Consider the following 19,602-nt stretch of genomic DNA (forward strand, 5'->3'; position numbering starts at 1 on the left):
CTGTAGAGGACTAGAAGAGGGTGATACAGGTCAGGCTAACTTCCCTTCAGGAACTTTCATCTACAACTTTGCCTATAAAGTTATTAGCTCTCTAACAGGAATTATAATATTTAAAACTATACACTAAATGTGACTTTTCACGAGGTCGGAAACAAAGATTCCCGAGAAGTTTACACTTCTTAGGGGTCTACTATGGACTCACTTGGTTCTTAACTTTTTTCATCAGTACTCAGGTCCATCGTTCTTTCTGCAATAGTGCCTCATTTTTCTTTTTGGGAAAACCTGCTTTTTAATTACTAGGAGACATTCTCCTCCCAGAATTATGGTTCTCTAAATTTGAGTTATTTCATCTAGAACAACAGCTCAGAGCCTTGATAGGGAAGTCTAAGATGAGCTTTGGGAGATGAAATACTGTCTGATAGTCCCATGCAGGTCAGTACCAAATCTGGACCTCTTTCAGATCCTGCCACCAGAGGTAACTGCATATATCCTATTTATTTTTTTAGAAGTCTATTGGGTGGGTAACTATTGGATTAGAAATAATAATTTATATCACTTAGGCATAAATATTGGAAAATACTAGTCTAAATTTACAAGTAGGAAAAGAAACACTTTCCTATTGCCCATGATTTGCAAGAGCACCACTACTTATACTGGAGTAGTTTACATCGTTTACATACCAATTTTAGTTTCTTTCTTCCATCACTGTCCTCATTACCATTCCTTAACTTTTCTGTTTTTGAATTTTGCTTTCTTTAGATCTTCAAGGAATAGTAATAAATAGACTCAATACTTAGCAATATATTTACTTATTTATCTTTTTTTTTGGCGGCTGGCTGGCATAGGGATCCGAACCCTTGACCTTGGTGTTATAACCCCCAAGCTTTAACCAACTGAGCTAACCAGCCAGCCCAGCAATATACTTGTTTAAAGGATACTACCTTACCTAAAATGATTTGGCTAGAGCATTATAATTATTCATTGTAAGGTTGTAAATTAAGCTGCTAGGCTTGAACAATTCTCCTTTCTAATTTCTGATGGCAATAGTGATGTAGCAGTGGTTTCATGCTTCCAGTTACATAAAAGTGTCATTTCTAGATGTTACTAAACTTCATTAATAATCAGATAAAGGCAAAATAAAGGAACAATAGAACAATGGTATATCACCTTTTGCCTATCAGATTGGAAAAATTTAAATACCAGGAAAACATCTTATGCAGAAGGAAGTAGACACTCTCACAATTTTGATATTTCTTTAAATTGATACACTCTTCTTGTAAGTCGACCTGGTAAAACGTATACATTACTAAAATATGCAGTCAAATAGAGACTCCTCAAAAGCTCATCAAACAAACTGTTGACCAAGCAATGTTGAGTTTATTAGATTTAATACAGTAAGAAAGTATTCCACCTTTTTTTCTTTGTTTTTTTGGTTTGTTCTATTCTCTTTTTTTTTTTCATTTATTTATTTGAAAGTATACCACCTTGACTGTGCCTTAGTAGTATCTCAAAATGGAAAATAAAAACAAGAAAAAAAACTTGGGAGAGTGCGGCGCTGGGAGCGCAGTGACGCTCCCGCCGCAGGTTCAGATCCTATATAGGAATGGCCGGTGCACTCACTGGCTGAGTGCCGTTATTTCTAGTCTTAGAGCTTGGGCTGAATAATTTTAGCCAGGTTCTTGCAAGTCTTGCAAGTCAGGGAAACGATTGGGATTGGGCACAGTTTATGGCTTTAGATTGGAGGGTACAACAAAGCAATGGGTTTAAAGCATTTCTTGATAAGTAAACTGTTAGTATTCATAAGCAATCTGTTTTGCAAGTTTACAGTCTATTATTTTTTCATTTAAAAAAATTTTTTGGTGGCTGGCCACTACAGCAATGCAAATTCTTGATCTTGGTGTTAGCAACATCACACTCTAACCAACTGAGCTAACCGGCCAGCCCTCTTGTGAGTTTGTAGACTTATCTTCCATGTGCAAGTATTCACTGGAGCAAGCAGTCAAGGTGTTTTTTTTTGCTTGCTCCCAGAATATTTTTCTTTTTTTTAAATAAGAAATATTTAAAGATTTATTAGTTTATTATACCTTTATCGTTGGAGGGTGAAGAGGAAAATATCAAAGCTCTTTGTCTAACAAAATGGTTCATAGAATAATTTATATACTGTTACCCATTATAACCAATTCACATAAAAGGCATTTAGAAAGGGATTTGGACTATAAAGTCCATAAGATATATATTCTGAAGTCATGCTTTTTGCTTTAAAGTCTATCATTTATTATTGTTTATTATTATTATTTTGGTTAATGTTTCAATCAAGATCTTTTTCTGGTCCCAGAATATTGTTTAACATAGGTACTAAAAGTATGACCAGTCCCAATGTTATTTAACATATGGACAGGTAATTATGTAGGTTTCAGTTTTCAGTGCTTTCATCAATCAATTTCCATTCTAGGAATTTATACTATGACTTAAAAAATACAAATATGCAAAGTATACGTACAAGGACAGTGTATTTATTTTTCAAATAAAAGGAACAAATTAGTAACAACCAAAATGGCTGAATAAATAAATTATGGGCATTCATAAAATAGATTACAATATAGCCATATAAAAGGTATATATTTTTCATATAGACATAGAGATGTTTCTATGCTATATTGTTAAGAGAAAAGAAGTACTGTGTAGAATTAGAATGCATCAGTTAGCATTGGTTTGGATTCAAGCAGTTCGGTGCTAGAGCTGGTTCCTACAGGCTTGAGGGAAAACAGTGATCTTAAGAGCCAAATGTGCACGTTTCTTCACAACTCTGCTGTCAGACTTCATGCGGTTGTTGGAAATTGGCCATAGTGGGAGAATTTAGAGTATCTACATTGAGGAAATCAAGAAACACTACAAATTGGAAGTCTCCTTTCCCCCTCCCCCGGAGCTGGTTTACCAAACACCACTGGCTTCGAGCAATAGAAAACTTCACTGGCACAGGCTTGAACCCTAAAGCCATTTATCGTTTACTTTCAAGAAGGTCAGAGGTGGTAGGCAGTCCAGGAATGTGCCAGCAACTAAATAACATCACTGAGGATCAAGGCTCTTTTTAATTCTCATCTCAGTAAACGTTCCCTTACATTTCATTGTTCAGAACTGGTCATGTAGCCAATTTTAGCTACAAAAGAGCCTGGTAGAGCTAGTAGCTGGCAGCAGGAAATAGTATATGAATATTGGAACATTCATCTTCTGGAGTTGTACCTATTACTGCTACAAACAAATTAGGGTTTATCAGCAAGGGTGGGGTCAGGAACGGATAAGCAACTAACAGAGTCTGCTATTAGTGCATGTGCGTGCACACATGTGCATAAAAATAAAAATAAATAAATGCTCATTAAAGACTATATTTATTTATTTTTTTTTTTTTTATTTTTTTTTTATTTTTTTTTTTTTTTCTTTCTTTTTGTCTTTTTCGTGACCAGCACTCAGCCATTGAGCGCACTGGCCATTCCTATATGGGATCCGAACCCGCGGCGGGAGCGTCGCCGCGCTCCCAGCGCAGCACTCTACCAAGTGCGCCACAGGCTCGGCCCAAAGACTATATTTATTTATGCAACAAAAAGTCTGTAAAGAAATATAATACATTCTTAACAGTTTTATATCGAGGGTAGAGAGGTAGGACTTTGGGGAGATCTTTTTTATATATTTTTAAAGTTTTATTTATTTTTAAAAAGACTTTAAGAGCAGTTTTAGGTTCACAGTAAAATTGAACAGAAAGTACAGAGATTTCCCACACAGCCCCTGCCTCCACACAAGCACAGCCTCCCCCACTATGAACATCCTCCACCAGAGTCATACGTTTGTTACAACTGAGGAACCAACACCAACACATTATTTCACCTAAAGTTCATAGTGCACATTAGGGTTCACTCTTGGTGTTGTATATACTGTCAGTTTGGACAAATTTATAATAACATGTATCCACCATTATAGTAGCATACAGAGTATTTTCACTGCCCTAAAAAACTTCTGTGCCCTGTCTATTCATCCCTCTCTATAACCAACCTTTGGTAACCACTGATCGTTTTACTGTCTTCATAGTTTTGCCTTTTCCAGAATGTCACATAGGTGGAAACATACAGTATGTAAGCTTTTTAGATTGGCTTCTTTCACTTAATAATATGCACTTAAGTTTCCTCCATGTCTTTTTATGGTTTGATAGCTTATCTCTTTTTAGTGCTGAATAATATTCCATTGTCTGAATGTGCCACAGTTTATTTATTCATACACCTACTAAAGGACATCTTGGTTCCTTCCAAGTTTTGTCGGTTGTAAATGAAGTTGCTATAAACACTCATGTGCAGGTTTTAGTATGGATATAAGTTTTCAACTCCTTTGGGTAAATACCACAAAGTACAATTGTTGAATCATATGATAGGAGTATGTTTAATTTTATAAGAAACTGCCTGGGCCGGCCCGTGGCTCACTCGGTAGAGTGCGGTGCTGATAGCGCCAAGGCCCCGGGTTCGGATCCCATATACGGATGGCCGGTTCGCTCACTGGCTGAGCGTGGTGCTGACAACACCAAGTCAAGGGTTAAGATCCCCTTACCGGTCATCTTTTAAAAAAAAAAAAAAAAAAAAAAAAAAAAAAAAAAGAAACTGCCAAACTGTCTTTCAAAGACACACTGTTGTACCATTTTGCATTCCCACGAGCAATAAATGAGAGTTCCTGTTGCTTCACGTCCTTGCCAGCATTTGATGTTGTCAGTGTTCTGGATTTTGGCCATTCTAATAGGTATGTAATAGCACCTCATTGTTGTTTTACTTTGCATTTCCCTAATGACATATGACGTGGAGCATCTTTTCATATGCTTATTTGCCATCTGTATATCTTCTATGGTGAGGTATCTGTTAAGATCTTTGGCCCATTTTTAAATTGGGTTGTTTGTTTTCTTATTGTTGAATTTTAAGAGTTCTTCGTATATCGTGGGACTTTTACTCTTCTGTAATTGCCCCAATTTTTAGTGTGATCATGTACACACATTAATATAGCATATGATAAACATATTTGCATTTTAGAAAAAAATAAGAATAAATGTTGTCTTAGTCTGTTTTGTGTTACTATAACAGAATGCCTGAGACTGGGTAATTTATAATGAACAGAAACATATTGGCTCATGGTTCTGGAGGCTGGGAAGTTCAAGATCAAGGGGCTACATCTGGTGAGGACTTTCTTGCTGTGTCATCCCATGGCAGAAGGGCAAAGACAGAGCAAGGGAGAGCACACAGGAGGTGGCTGAACTCACCCCTTTTATAATAAATCCACTCCCAAGATAACGAACATACTCATGAAATAGCAGCATTAATAGAGTCATAGGGCAGCACCCTCATGGCCTAATCACCTCTCATTAGGCCCCATCTCCCAACACTGTTGCATTAGAAATTAAGTTCCCAACACATTCTTTCTGGGGAACACGTTCAAACCAGAGCAAATATGAAGCACTTAGCATAGTGCTTGGCACATGATATAATATGTGCCATTTAATAATGTTATCTGGATTTAAATTTTTTATAGTAACATCTATCTTAGAACTTTGAATAGAAGTCCATTCCTACCTCTTATTACATTTATTCCCGAATATTTTGTTTTCTGTAGCTAATGGGAATGAGTGGGGAGACTTATTTTGAGATAGGAGGATGCAAGGCTGGAAGGATAGGGAGGAAATTAGGGACTCTTGATTGACAGAGGAGAAGTGTGAGTTTTACCCAGTAAACATTTGAGGAGTCAGTAAAAGAATTAAAGATAGTAACGTAATCAGAGTTACGTTTTAGAAAGATCATTTCTGTTGTAGCGTACAGAAGGAGCAAAGGACCAGAGCCAAGAGAGCAACAATTATGGCAAGGCCTTTTAGTTGTAAGAATTGATACCAAAGCAGCATAATCATCATGCACCTGGTGTTCGAATCCTCTGGGGGAGGTTATCAAGGGTCAAAAGGATTTGGCTCATCTGGTGCTTTAAAAACCTGGAGCCTCACATATACACAGCCAGCCCACAACACTCTGCTGGTGCCATAAAGATACACATGTGCCCCTAGCTCTGCTTTTGATTTTTTTCTACTTTTTGATCCTCTCCTCATATATTTGCCAGTTTAAAAGTGCCCTAGATATTAATTGGCAACTTCTAAAAATGTTGAGAATTCGTACAGAAGTGGGAGGTGAATGACTTGCATCAGGCTAGAAGGAAGGTCCTGATTACAAGTGTCCGGATAGCAAGCAATAAGAAAACAGACAAATGAAGCTGCTTGGCAGTAGGCCTAAAAAGAAGACAGGAGCCTTAGAGAAAAAGTAGGATTCTTGGATTTGAGAGAGAAAGAAAGAAAGATTCTCTTGTCTGGGTGTCTAGGAGATTAGAATTTTTTTAACAGGTAGAAGAATAGTTTTGGGGGGGGTGCTCCTGTGAGAAGGTGAGAAAGATAATTAAGTTTTAGACATATTGAATTCAATATAGCCAGACATTAAAGTAGCACCATTCAAATACGAGTTAAAAATTGAAAACCAGACCTCAGCAGAGGTCAGAGGTGGATATAAAGAATAGAGTTCATACTTGCAGGAATGGATGACATCACCCACCGAGGAAGCTTATCTGGTACAGTGTGAAGGTTGAGAGTAGAAACTGAGAAAATATTACCTTGAGGGGTAAGAATGGGATAATGGTTCCCTGAGCAGACTAAAAAGGGCAGGGAGTTGGAGAAACTAAGTGTAGTTTCTCGCCCTAATCTATGCTGGAGAGAAATCTTAGGAGGATCAACATGTTACAAAGAAGTCAGGGGGTCTGGGATTTGGCAGTGAGGTCATTACTGACTTTTAAAGCTGTTTTGGTAAGAGCAGTGGGGATGGATCTGATTATATGTCAGAAGGATTGGCAGAAAGAACAGAGGGGAATAAAGTGATGCTGAAGCCAAAAGGGAAGTGGGTTGGAGAGTGTCTCTTCATCTAGCTTTTCTGAAGTAGTAGTAGCATGTCAGGCAAACAAGAGACAACAGAGAATTGACCTTGTAACTACCAGAAAAACATAGATCTCCAAGTATTTTGGAATGGTCTGATTTATTGTGTAATTATTATAATTTTTCTGCTTAAAACCCTTCATTAGCTTTGTTGCTTGATAAACTCGTAAGTATGACCTAGAATGTCCTCTGAGATCTGGGATCTGCATATGTCTCCAGCGTCATCTCTCATGCCCTTCCCCTGCACACACAGCTTCTTCCAGTTTTTCAAATGTCTTGTGCTGTTTCTGGTTCTGGTGTTTGTAGCTTCTGTGTCTTCCTTCCAAGTTTTTGCTAGTTTGGTGAACCTATAACTGTCTTCCCAGACTTAACTCAAAGTTCTCTATGAATCCTTTCTAGGTGTTCAAGGTTGATATTAACATTTTTCTTCTCTGATGCCCCTCTGTTCCTATATTATATACCCTGTATTCCTATCACCTAGCCTCACGCTGGGTATCTAGTCTGTATTCTATAAATGCTGAATGAACAAATAAATGAAGATTACTAGTCCTAACATTGCATCCATTTTCATTTAAAAATTGTACATTTGGCACTTACTCTTGCCACACAATATCCACTTTTGCGATTTTGTTAAAACATAAATAAGGCACTTTAAAAATATTATTTAAAGCTTGCAAAATTGAAAAAGCTCTAATCTCATTAGTTTGTTGTAACTTTCCATTTCATTTCTAAATGTTAGAGTGGGCTATTTTTTCCTTAAGCTTTCATTTGAAGCAATTATCCTTTTCTGGCTAAAGCAGGGATGGGCCTCCTTTTTTAATTTAAATGGCTAAACTCGAACCAGTTAAGGTTTCAGTGCTACAAGAATCAAGGTTTTAATCTCAATTTATATTTGCATTTATGGCCGTTGGCTCTCCCGAGGGAGAGATGGGGTAAAACAGCCCCTACACCTGGTTTCAGGTTGATTACAATCAACACGGGACGAGTTTAGCATTAAAAGGCTCATTTTGCATTAAACACCTTTTTGAGAGGAGGCGGTGCCGGTGAAGAAAAAATCCTTAATCAAAATCCCGCCAATTTGCATTGTTCTTTGGGGAATAGGCTTTCAAAAGCCAAGGAACAAAAGAGGATCTGGTTTTCCAGTCTCCCTAAGGCAGCAGCAGATTGTGAGATTGTGAAGCAGCTACTGGGAGAAACCAAACTATAAATTATCAACAAGGGGGGGCGGGGGAGAGAGAGAGAAGAGAGGTGGAGCACACGCTAGGGTGTTTTGCGACGTACCTCGTTATACAATATTTATAATGAAAGGCGCTGCGACAGCATCAACGCACTGACCCGCATTCTTCCCACCCTGTTTACCATTCCAAGCTAAGATACAACGGGGATAGGAGGAGGGGACAGGAACCCCTGTGCAGGCGCTTGTGCAGAAGCCGAGCCCAGAGACTGTCCCTGTTGGCCCTGGCAGCAGCCCACACACTCTGAGGGGCTGCTCTGGCCCTGAGAACCAGCGGGGCAGCTAGTTTAAAAAGGCAGGATCTGGAAACCGACCTCTCAGATTTTTATTTAGTAGGTTAGAAGCTGGAAGTCTGCATTTGCAGTCTCCCTTGGGGACTCTGAGACAGTGACCTGGGGACCTGAGGCTGATGAACGCCACACTCGAGCGTGGGCCAGGCGTATCCTCGCGTGGGGAGGGGGAGCGCCTGCAGCGGGAGCGCGCGAGGTCGCGAGCATGCTACTCCCCGGCAACAGCGCATGCGCCGGCTCGCCACCGCCGTAGAGGCGCGCAGCTTCGCGGGCGGGCTCTTCCAATCCGAGCCCGGCGTTCTGCGAGTATGTATCTCGGAGCCTGCGGGCCCGCCGAGGGCTACGAGAGGCGGGCGGGGGTAGAGGGGCGGGTCAGGCCCCGGCGGGGAGGCCTGCGAGGCAAGCAGAGGCTTTCCCAGCCTCCGGAAGTGGCGGTTGTAAACTTCACCTCCCAGGGGCTTGTCCCCTCCAGCCCCCCCTTTGCTATTTGTCCCTCGTCCCCGGGTCCTAGAGTCCGTCGGGTTCCAACAGTTTTTGCTCTTACCCCCGCGGGCCGCCTGGGCTGCCTCCCACCCCTGAAACTTGAAGCGGCCCCTCGGGTCTTGGGTGTGCCGTCTGGACCACGGGACACCCCTGAGGTAACCGCGGGGTGTGGGGGCTTCGAACGAACGCCTTGGGCAGGGAGGTATTGAGAGAACAGTATGGAGGTCTGCAGCGAGGGTTGTGGGGACCTCGATTAGTTTGAGGCTGTCCTGGGGCCGTTCGTGTCGCAGGTGGAAACGTGCCGCCACCTCCCTGGGCTGGGTCTCTCCGCCCACCTGGGGAACGTCTCCATGGAGCATCTAGCCAGAAGTGACTGGGTAGGGACCAGAGGGCCAGAGGGCCTGGACTTGGAGCTTCTTAGGTTTACACCTATGGACTTGGGCATCTTTCCCCCCGGAGAATCAGTAAGCACAAGGACCACGGCTTTCTCGTTCTTTCTCCCCCCTCCCTTACTGCCAACCATATTCTAGTCACTACAAATGTGTGATAAACGAAAGAATAAATTGTGCTAGACTGTCTTCTGCAGCTTCTACTTCCTACTCTGAGAGACTTAGAAAAGTCAGCTGGGAGTTTTTCCAGAGCTGTGAATTTTCTCCAGAAGTGGAGCCTCCTTTTGAATGTTCTTTATTCCATTATGATATTTATCCTAGCAAATACATATTTATTTGTTTTATGTAAATAAAATAATACAGATTTATTTTATTTATTGGAAAGAGTTTTCCAACTCTTTCGAATACATAATTCATCGATGTTTTGTAGTTCTTATAGTCTTGGAGAAAAGAAACTACCTTTCCTCACTTGTTTTATTTAAGTTAGTACCTGGTGACAACAAAACAATGGTAAGCAGGAAATGAACATGCTTTTCAATAAATGCAGAGGAAACAAAAGCAGTATAACATGCTAAGAGGAAAGATGACAGGAATAATTTTAGCCTGGGGCTTTTTGTTATTAGTTCTAGCTCAGCCATTTATTAGCTGTGTGACCTCAGGCATATCACCTAACCTTGTCTCTAAAGTCCGATTTAATTCTGGAATTCTTTGATGGTTTCAGCTCCTTTGTCTTGGTCTTGTTTTGATGAAAGAACCAAACAACCCCTTTATTTAGTTTTCAAAAATTATTTGTTTATTTTTTATTTTAATTTATCGATATACAATGTAGTTGATTTCGTGTCCCTTTACTAATTCCTCCCTTATGCCCGCCCTTTCCCCCATATCACCCATCAACATCATATCTGTTCACTTATCTTAAAAAGTTCAAAGAATTATTGTGATTGTTGTGTCTTCTCCCCCCCCCCCCGTTTATTTTTTTGTATACTTATTTATTTTTATTAGCTCCCACATATAAGTGAGAATGTGCACTAGTTCTCTTTCTGTGCCCGGCTTATTTCACTTAATATAATTTTCTCTTAAATCCATCCATGTTGCTGCGAATGGTAGTATTTCATCCTTTTTTACACTATAGTATTCCATTGTGTAGATGTACCACATTTTCCTTATCCACTCATCTGATGATGGGCATTTAGGCTGGTTCCAACTCTTGGCTATATGTAAATAGCACTGCAATAAACATGGGAGTACAAGTATCCCTTCGACATGATGATTTCTATTCCTTTGGGTATATACCCAGCAATGTGATAGCTGGGTCATATGGTAGATCTATCTGTAATTCAAACATCTTCTTGAAAAGTGAAATATCTGACTCTGCTGATGCACGTTCCCAGCACAAATGTGGTTACGAATGAGGACAGCACTATGTAGTGAAAAGAGGATGAACTTAGGAGCCAGCCAAATGTAGATTCAAATTCTCATTATCCCACTGAATATCTTTAAACAAGTTACTGATCCTCTCCACATCAGTTTTTTCTCATCTGTAAAATGTGCTCTTAAGGTTATCAGGAGGATTAAACGAAATCAGGTATGAATAGTAACTGCTCAATATTAGCAGTTTCTATCTTTTCATCTACGCACTTTCCCTTTTCCTCTAATCTGTGCAGACACACTGAGAGATGAGTACATTTTGGATGATCAACTGAAGGACTCATATGTGAGGTAGGAAAACTTTGTACCAGCAATGGCTCAGAAATCTAAAGTAGAATCATCTTTCTGGCTGGTACTTCCTCTCTAGATGTCCAGATCATTGGTCTCTTGTCTTCAATTGCCCTATTATCTATTTTTTAAAAAAGACTTCTTATTAAGTAATGATATACATAACATCCTATCATCTATTTTAGTAGGAATGGTGAGAATAGTCCAACTCTACTCCAAGAGAAGATTAATATATTAATATATTAACATAAAAAGCTGATTTAAATCTTGCCTTTATCCATCACTGCCACAGGATGGCCTGGTTTGGCCCAAGTCTGTGAATGAGAATCCACTGATGGTCTGAGTCATATTTTGTTGAGAAGACCCTGACTTGTTAGTTTGGATGTGGGTAAGAATGATCTGGGTTTGAGAGAAATCTTCAGCAGGGAGCAGAACTGCTTCCCTGACGAGCGAGGTCTCACATGGTCCCTGGCTGGATTGATCCATGTCTTCAAGGCCAGTAGCAAGGCACACAGCAGAGCTCTGGAGTCAGCCAACTTGTGTGTGAATCCTGACTCTGTCACATACTAGAGATGTGACTTTGGGCAAGTAACTGAATATCTTTAAGCCCTGGTTTCCTCAGGTATAAAGTAGTGATATTAACAGTGTCTTCCCCTTGGGGCTGGTGTACGGTGAAGTGAGATAATCTATAGAAAGTGTTTAGGGCTGGCTGGTTAGGTCACTTGGTTAGAGTGTAGTGCTTATAACACCAAGTTCAAGGGTTCTGATCCCCATACTGGCCAGCCACCAAAAAACAAAACAAAAAACACAACAAAAGAAAGTGTTTAGCACAGTGCATGGAGAAGGGATTTTTGTCACAGTTGGAATGATGACAGCAGAGAGTCACTTTGATGTATCAGACAACTTGTTTATAAAAACGATCAACTGAATATTTTCAAATGGAAAGTAATATTTAAAGAGTTACACAGATACCAAAGAAGAGAAAGGCTGACATTGATTGCATGTTGTAAGAAATTTTTTATTACTCATATAGGTTGGCCAAATTATTGTGTTTTAACTTTGTGAAGTTTCACAGGGAAGATTTGAATAAAGCTAGGAACAAATATGTGGGGGCACTGCAATTCTTAGTTTTCTATTCCACTGGTATTTTCATGACTGTAACTACCTACTTGACTGTCCTCATCATTCCTTGACTTTTTCACTCTGGTGGAAGAAGAGGAAGGAGATTTTACTGCATTTTCCTTTGCCATGTTCAATAGCATGGAAATCTCAGTATAGTTAAAATTCAGCCACAGACCTAACTTTGGTCCTTGGTTGATTTAATCTTTCTAAAACACACAGAGGTAGGCTTTTGTACCCTAATACAGGAGCTGATATCAGAGAGGGAGAGGAAGAAAATGAGCATTTGCTAAAGGAAACTTTAGGTAGAATTTTTTTTTTTTTGATCGGTAAGGGGATTGCAACCCTCGGGACAGTGTTGTCCGCACCACGCTCAGCCAGTGAGCGCACCGGCCATCCCTATATAGGATCTGAACCCGCGGCCTCGGTGCCACCAGCGCCGCACTCTCCCGAGTGAGCCACGGGGCCGGCCCAGGAAGATGCATTTTTAAAGTTGAGATATAATTCACATAAGTGTCACCACTTTAAAGTGCACAATTCAATGGTTTTTAATATTTTTGCTATGTACATCCATCACCACTATCTAATTCCAGAACATTTCCATCACCGTTAGAAAGAAACCTCATACCTATTAGCAGACAGACCCAATTCCTCCTCTCCCCACTCTGGCAACCACAAACCCACTTTCTTTTTTTTTTTTTTAAAAGATGACCGGTAAGGGGATCTTAACCCTTGACTTGGTGTTGTGAGCACCATGCTCAGCCAGTGAGCGAACCGGCCATCCGTATATGGGATCCGAACCCGGGGCCTTGGTGTTCTCAGCACCACACTCTCCTGAGTGAGCCACGGGCCGGCCCGACAAACCCACTTTCTGTTTCTATGAATTTGCCTATTCTGGACATTTCATATTAATGGAATCATACTATAAGTGGCTTTTTGTGCCTGGCTTCTTTCACCTAGTGTAAAGTTTTCAAGGTTCATCCATGTTGTGGACTCTTATCAGTGCTTCATTCCTTTTTATGGCTGAATAATATTCCACATTTTATTTATCCTTTGATTAGTTGGTGGACATTTGTGTTATTTTCACTTTTTGGCTATTTCGAATAATGCTACGAACATGTGTGTTTAAGTTTTCTTTAAAATCCAGTAATTATCTTAGAATGTGTTGTAGTGGTAGTTATGCTAGGTCGATATTCTTGGGTACTCAGTTTGCTTTTTCAAAATGTAGATTAAAATCTTTTTGTATTTCAGAAAAGTTTTCAGTTTTTAGTGTTTGTTCTGTTCCTTTGCTTTGATTTTATTACTCAGGGACCTCTGTTATCTTCATGTTGTTTATTCTTTGCCTATCTTCAGTATTTTGTCACTTTTTCTTGAATCCTTTTGATGTCTTCATTTTTTTATTTAATATTTTTTCTTTTTCATTTTCTCTGTTTTTTAAGACTTTTTAAAAATATCTGTTTGCTCTTGTTTTTCGTCTAATTTAGTCTACACTGCTGAAGTAATTTTTTCTTTTATTTTTAATTCTTTCTGATCCCTGTCACCTCATTTCTGTATTTTTCTAATTCTGATCCATATTCTTTTATGTCTTATACCATTTTGTTGATGTCTTTTAGCTCATTTTGAAATAATAAGATATAGTTTTCATCTGTCTTGTGGGCATGTCTTTCTGTCATACTTTCATTTACAGGATACTACTCTGCTCCTTACTCTCTTTTTTCTTATATTAACTTTGTATAGATTTTGACTATAATACTTTTTTGTTGCTTATTTTTATGGGAGAGTAGTTTACCTGAACTTTGAGAATGAGGCAAGGTTCAGGAAAGCTTTTCTAACTTCATAGTCCTCTGTTTTGTATGAGTTAAAGACTATGGTGGCTTGCTTTCTCAGGTGTTCTGTTTCTATTTTCTCCTTAGTTTGATCTGGGCCACTCTTTACTGTGCCTTTATTTTCCCTTTCCTGCTCAATTTTGGTTGTATCCCCAGCAGTTTCTCTTTAGCATGGGCCCCATCCAGGGAGGGAATCTTGGCAGGTCTGTTTTGAGAGTTTCAAGACTTTCTTACCATATGGCTTTTTCAGGTGCCTACTCTTGGAATGGGCAGACATCTTCCAGTTTCATCTGCTGCTCTCAAATTGGCCTGTGTTAAATATCTGTTGTCTCTTTGGGGGTTTTGTTAGATGCAGCCTTGTTATTTCTCTCTGCTTTCTCCTCAACAGACACCTCTACTGCTTCCATGCTGGTTTTGTGGCTGTTGGTGGTTTGTCCTTACTCACTCGTATTTGGTTCTTTTGTTGTAAATGTTGCCAATGACTTTCTGTTTTCTTTCTTTTTTTAAAAAATCTAGTTGTCTTTGATAGGATCTTTATAAACTTCCTCATTTAAATTAATAAGGAAATTAAACTATAGAAAAACAGACTTGATAAAAGACATGCACAGGCAGCGCTAGCATGAGAACCCATTTTCCTATTTTTCCCGTTTTGCTCAACTTTTTTTTTAATACTGCATGAGAATTTTCAATCTTTTTTCTTGTATTAGTTTTCTATTGATATGTAACAAGTTACCATAAACTAAGTGGCTTAAAATAGTACACATTTATTTTCCCACAGTTTTTGCAGATTAGGAGTCACACAGTTTCTGCATGTACAGCTTAGCTGGGTCCTGTGCTCCGGGTCTCATCAAGGTTGCTGTCAAGGCTCCTTACTGGCTGCTGTTGGGTGGAGGCCACCCTCAGGTCCAAGAGGCTACCTGCAGTTCTCAGTCATGTGACCTTTTTTATACGCAGTTTGCAGCATGGTGGTTTGCTTCTTTAAGGCCAGCAGATTGTCTGTTATTCAGTCTGCTGAAAGTCTTATATAATGCAATGTAATCATCTGAGTGGCATCCCATCACCTTTGTCATATTCTATTGGTTAGAAGGAAGTCATGGGTTCTGCCCACAGGCAAGGGGAGGATATTATATGAGCGAGTACAGGGGTTGGAGAGCGTGGAGATCTGCCTACCGCATCTATATTGATGATCCAGAAATTGATGAAACTTGCTCCTGAGCTATAGAAGACACTGCCTCTACAAGATCATTCAGATTTGAAGATATTAGATGCCACAATAATGCACTGAAAAATGATGATTCTACTCAAATTAACTTTTTTGAAACAACTTTATTAAAATTTGGTGAACTCCCTCTTCCCGTACTTCTCTGCCCAATATACAAATATTATAATATACACTGTTAAGGCCCTACATTAAATTATTAAGGCCCTAACTGTCTGAAATTCACATGTGTATGTGTATATAATTAAGCTTTTTCACAAAAATAGAAACATTTTATGTATGTGCTTTTGAGCCTTGGATATTATAAGGACAGAAGAGTCCGTTCTTTTTAGGTTCTAACTCATTTACTTCCATTCTGAAGGCAGTTTCTCTGGGGTCTGATCTTTGGGAGCATGGTGGTAAAGTGACAAGGTTTTGGAATTCAGTACCTGAAGAGCTTGAATGAGTCCTTAGTAACCTCACTTAATAGCTGACTGGCCTCGGACAAGTCATTTAGCCTCTCTGAACCAGATTAGCTCTCTTATAAAGTGAGGATAATACACCTCAGGTAAGATAATTCATAGTTCAGCTGTATGTATTATCAGTGGCCTTGTGGAAAAAACTTGGGCTTTACAGTCAGATAGCTATGTGTTGGAATCTTGGTCCTGTAACTATGTGACTTTTGGCAAATTACCTCTAATCTCTTTTGAAGAATGGGATAATTCTTGCATTGCAGTGTTGTAAGGATCAGAATTCTGTATATAAAATACCAAGTACAGTGCTCAGCACTGTAGTAGGTGCTCAGTAGATTACTGACAGTGGTATTTGTTTGTTTACCACTATTCCTAAGCTTAGTCTTTTAGGTCTCTGGAGAAGTGGCTTCTTCCCCCTTCGTGTACAAAATTCCATCTTCTTTGTCCTGGGTCAAACTATTCAATCAGCTACATGAATCACTGCGTGTTTTAAAGATCCATTGGTGTCTGTCCATAGGAGGCATTAGTTCTGAGCACTGCAGTTGAGTCCGTTTTCTCTCAGTGATTTCTTCTCTATGAGGCGTTTTTCGGGAGCAGAGACAGAACAGTTTAGCACCTTTTTGTGGGGGGAGGGTCTCGATATCCCCCTACACCTCCAATTTCACTAAATAATTCTTTTATTACATCTTTCCCCCAGACCAAATCACCTCACCTATCACCTACTCCCTTCACTTATCAGAGATCATTGTGTTTTTCAGAGAGTTCTATGTTCAGTATATAAACTGATGGTGGCTGGATACTGTATATGTGCTATGTATAGGGGTACTTTAAAAAGTTCATGGAAAGTTTATACTTTAATTCTATTTTTCCAGGAACTTTTTGAAGTACCCTTGTATGTTACTTAAATCTTAAGTATATGAGGTTGATATAGTTATACTTTTTTTTATGATTGAAGAAACAGGCTTATAGTTTAAGTGACTTTCTCAAGGCCACATACTTAAGTGTAAGGTACTTTCTGGAATTCAAATTCAGATCTTTCTCAGTCCAAAGCTCATGTTCTTCCTTAGGATGCTGACTTCTACTGGAGTAGAAGAGGAGGTTATAGGATATTTGTATTTGTATTTTTATCTATTTGGACTTAATGAATTATTGTTATTTCTCGATTTAAAATTACCCAGAGATTCCTTAGCACCGTGGTAAAGTAACTTACTTTAAATGGTTGGTTCTGTATAATTTGGAATATCTCCTATAGAAGAGGTTTCCAGAAAGTAGGCCAGGGTAAGTGACAAATACTCTTCTCTTTCCTTCTTCCTGTTTGATCCCTTGAGAGAAGGCCTTTGAAAATTATCATGAGATCTTCTGTTTGAGAGTACTTTGGCCTCTTTGATTGCAACATTGTATTAAAAATATCTCATTTATGAAAAAGCTTTTAGGGACCCCAAAATGTCCCTGGAGTTCAATTTCCTTCAAACTGAATTCTATGCCCTAGAGATTGGCACTACATGTTCCTTTTCCAAGTTCAAGAATAATTTATCACTATTTTATTATGATAATTTTTCTTTTTATTTGAGAAATTAAAATAATCTAATAATTTCATCATTATGTTGTTCTTGTAAGGGACATCTTTTTAAACATTTTGTCATTTTTGCTTCCAATCCTTTTTAAAAGTAATAAAACATAGTGGAATACCAGTATTACGTTCTTGTTATACAATAATTAAAAAAATACAAATAAGGGGGGGAAGAAGACATAACAATCACAAGAGTTCCTTGAACTTGTTAAGACAAGTGAACAGATATGTTGTAGTTGGGTGGGGGAGGGGAAAGATGGGGGGGAAGAGGAACAGATAAAGGGACATGAAAATCAACTACAATGTATATTGAGAAGTTAAAAAAAAAAAAGTACATATAAGCCAAAGAACAGAAGAAAAATCAGCCATACTAAAAAAAAACCCCTCAGGACTCAAATATATAACTGCTATTGTATCATTTACTATTTTTTAACAGACTTCAGTTCATCTAACCTGTAAGCCACAGACATCCTGGACAATTTTAGTCATCAATAAGGAAGCATACCATTAAGAAACAGTGGGGTATTTTGAAAGTGTTGGAAAGACATATCATGAGTTTAAGTACTTCAAGTAATGCCACTGGTGATACCCAAAGGTAAGCCTCTCTTCTCTTCCTTTATTTGAAGAATGCTTTTGGTTGCAAGGAACAGAGAGAAGAAAGTGGTTGGTGGAGCTAATGTTAGGAATTCTCATGGCATGGTAAAGGAAGTAGAAATTTCATGGAATTGGAGAAATAGGAATGAAGCTCATAGAAGTTAGAGCTGGATCTAGAGACTTTGTAGGATCTTTGTTAACTTGGACCACAAATGTCCATCTGTGCACACCTTTTCCTGTCACTAGACACTTATTATTTTCAATACTCCAACTGTTTTCCTGCTTTGTTTACATTTCTGTTTTGTTTCCCCTAACCTCTGTGGCTCTAATTCGTCTTCTTTCCTCATTGCACCAGCTCTAATTTGTGGCTTCTGTTTAAGCATTATTTTAGTTTTAGCTCCTGTTGCTGACTGCCCCTTTACTTGGTATCTCTCAGTTTACTTTCCATGAAGGAGCACCTAGTTACTATTGCTCATCTTTTTTGTACCCTTGATTTCTGCTTTTGGGTGCAGTACCTATCTTTAGTTCATTTACCTCTTCTGGGTGGAGTTCATAATATGAAACGGGACCACTCAGGAGGAGAGTATAACTCTCCTGAGTGTGGTTTACAAAGAAATAAGTACAGAAATTGAAAGTAAATATTAAGAAACTTGTAGTCATTTAACAGTAATTTTCTGTCTGCTGAATCTAAAAATAAAACATTTGAGGTTGTATTCTGTCTGTTTTTCAAATTTCTTTTTAATATTTAGTTTGAGAAGGAGTCATCTAGACTGCATTTTCAGCACTTTGTGTGGGTGGGGCAAGTACCATGACTAACATGTACTTTACCTATAAATAGGGTTTGCTATGCAAATGTTTTCCACCTATCTTTAGAAGCTGCTTTAATGCTTTCTGGAAAAAAAAAATCCTTTCTGGAGCCAGGTAAGGAATAAATAAAACATAAACTTTTTTCTTTGGTAAAATTTCATCTTAAAGAGGACTTTTTTTTCCCCTTTTCCCACATGTTGTGGGGGGCATGTGTGGGGCTTTATCAGTTTGTTCTTTGCCCACCACCTTGAGGAATATGGTTCAAAAACTGCTGAATAGAAGGCTGGCAGGTTAGATCATATGGTTAGGGCATGGTGCTGGTAACTCGAAGGTCAAGGATTTGGATCCCCATACTGGCCAGCTGCCAAAAACAAACAAAAACACCAAAAACTGCTGAATAGAGGATCTTCATGTTTCCTTCTTGCTCTGATGTTCTACTTTATACATATACATACATATACACATATATGTATATTACAGTATATGTATATTTATTATATGTGCACTAGTGTATGTATATGTATATTTTAATACAGATAACATGTGTTTTTAGAAAAATTTAAAAATTCATCGAACAAAACAATAAAACTACTTTTAATCCTACCACTTAGAGTTAACAATTGATAACATTTTGGTAAATACTTATCCAGACTTTTTCTTATGAAGATATCAGTATATTATAAAAATATATATTTTATACATTACAATAATATTTCACATTATTTAGTATCCTGCCTTTTCAATTTTGGAAGGAGCTTCTTACCACATCAATATATGAGGATACTTCAGAAAGTTCACAGAAAGATTTACATTATATTTCAATTCTATTTTTCCATGAACTTTCTGAAGTACCCTAGTATATCTGTTGTAATTTTTAATGACTAGATTCCTTTTGGATAAAGTTATTTAAACTCTACA

At 38.6% G+C, this 19,602-nt stretch overlaps 1 protein-coding gene across 1 annotated transcript in view; it reads left to right on the forward strand.

Annotated features, from left to right (window-relative positions):
* Positions 1 to 8,731: 8,731 nt before the first annotated feature.
* The window catches only part of CCDC171 (coiled-coil domain containing 171), a 338,249-nt gene continuing 327,378 nt past the window's right edge, over positions 8,732 to 19,602 (forward strand). The window contains exons 1-2 of the mRNA XM_063080963.1: positions 8,732 to 8,815; positions 17,720 to 17,878. Coding sequence (XP_062937033.1) covers positions 17,835 to 17,878 — 44 coding nt within the window. The 5' untranslated portion in view covers positions 8,732 to 8,815; positions 17,720 to 17,834. The remainder of the gene's footprint in view (positions 8,816 to 17,719; positions 17,879 to 19,602) is intronic.

The sequence above is a fragment of the Cynocephalus volans genome, chromosome 16, assembly GCF_027409185.1.
Source record: "Cynocephalus volans isolate mCynVol1 chromosome 16, mCynVol1.pri, whole genome shotgun sequence".
NCBI classification, from domain to species: domain Eukaryota; kingdom Metazoa; phylum Chordata; class Mammalia; order Dermoptera; family Cynocephalidae; genus Cynocephalus; species Cynocephalus volans.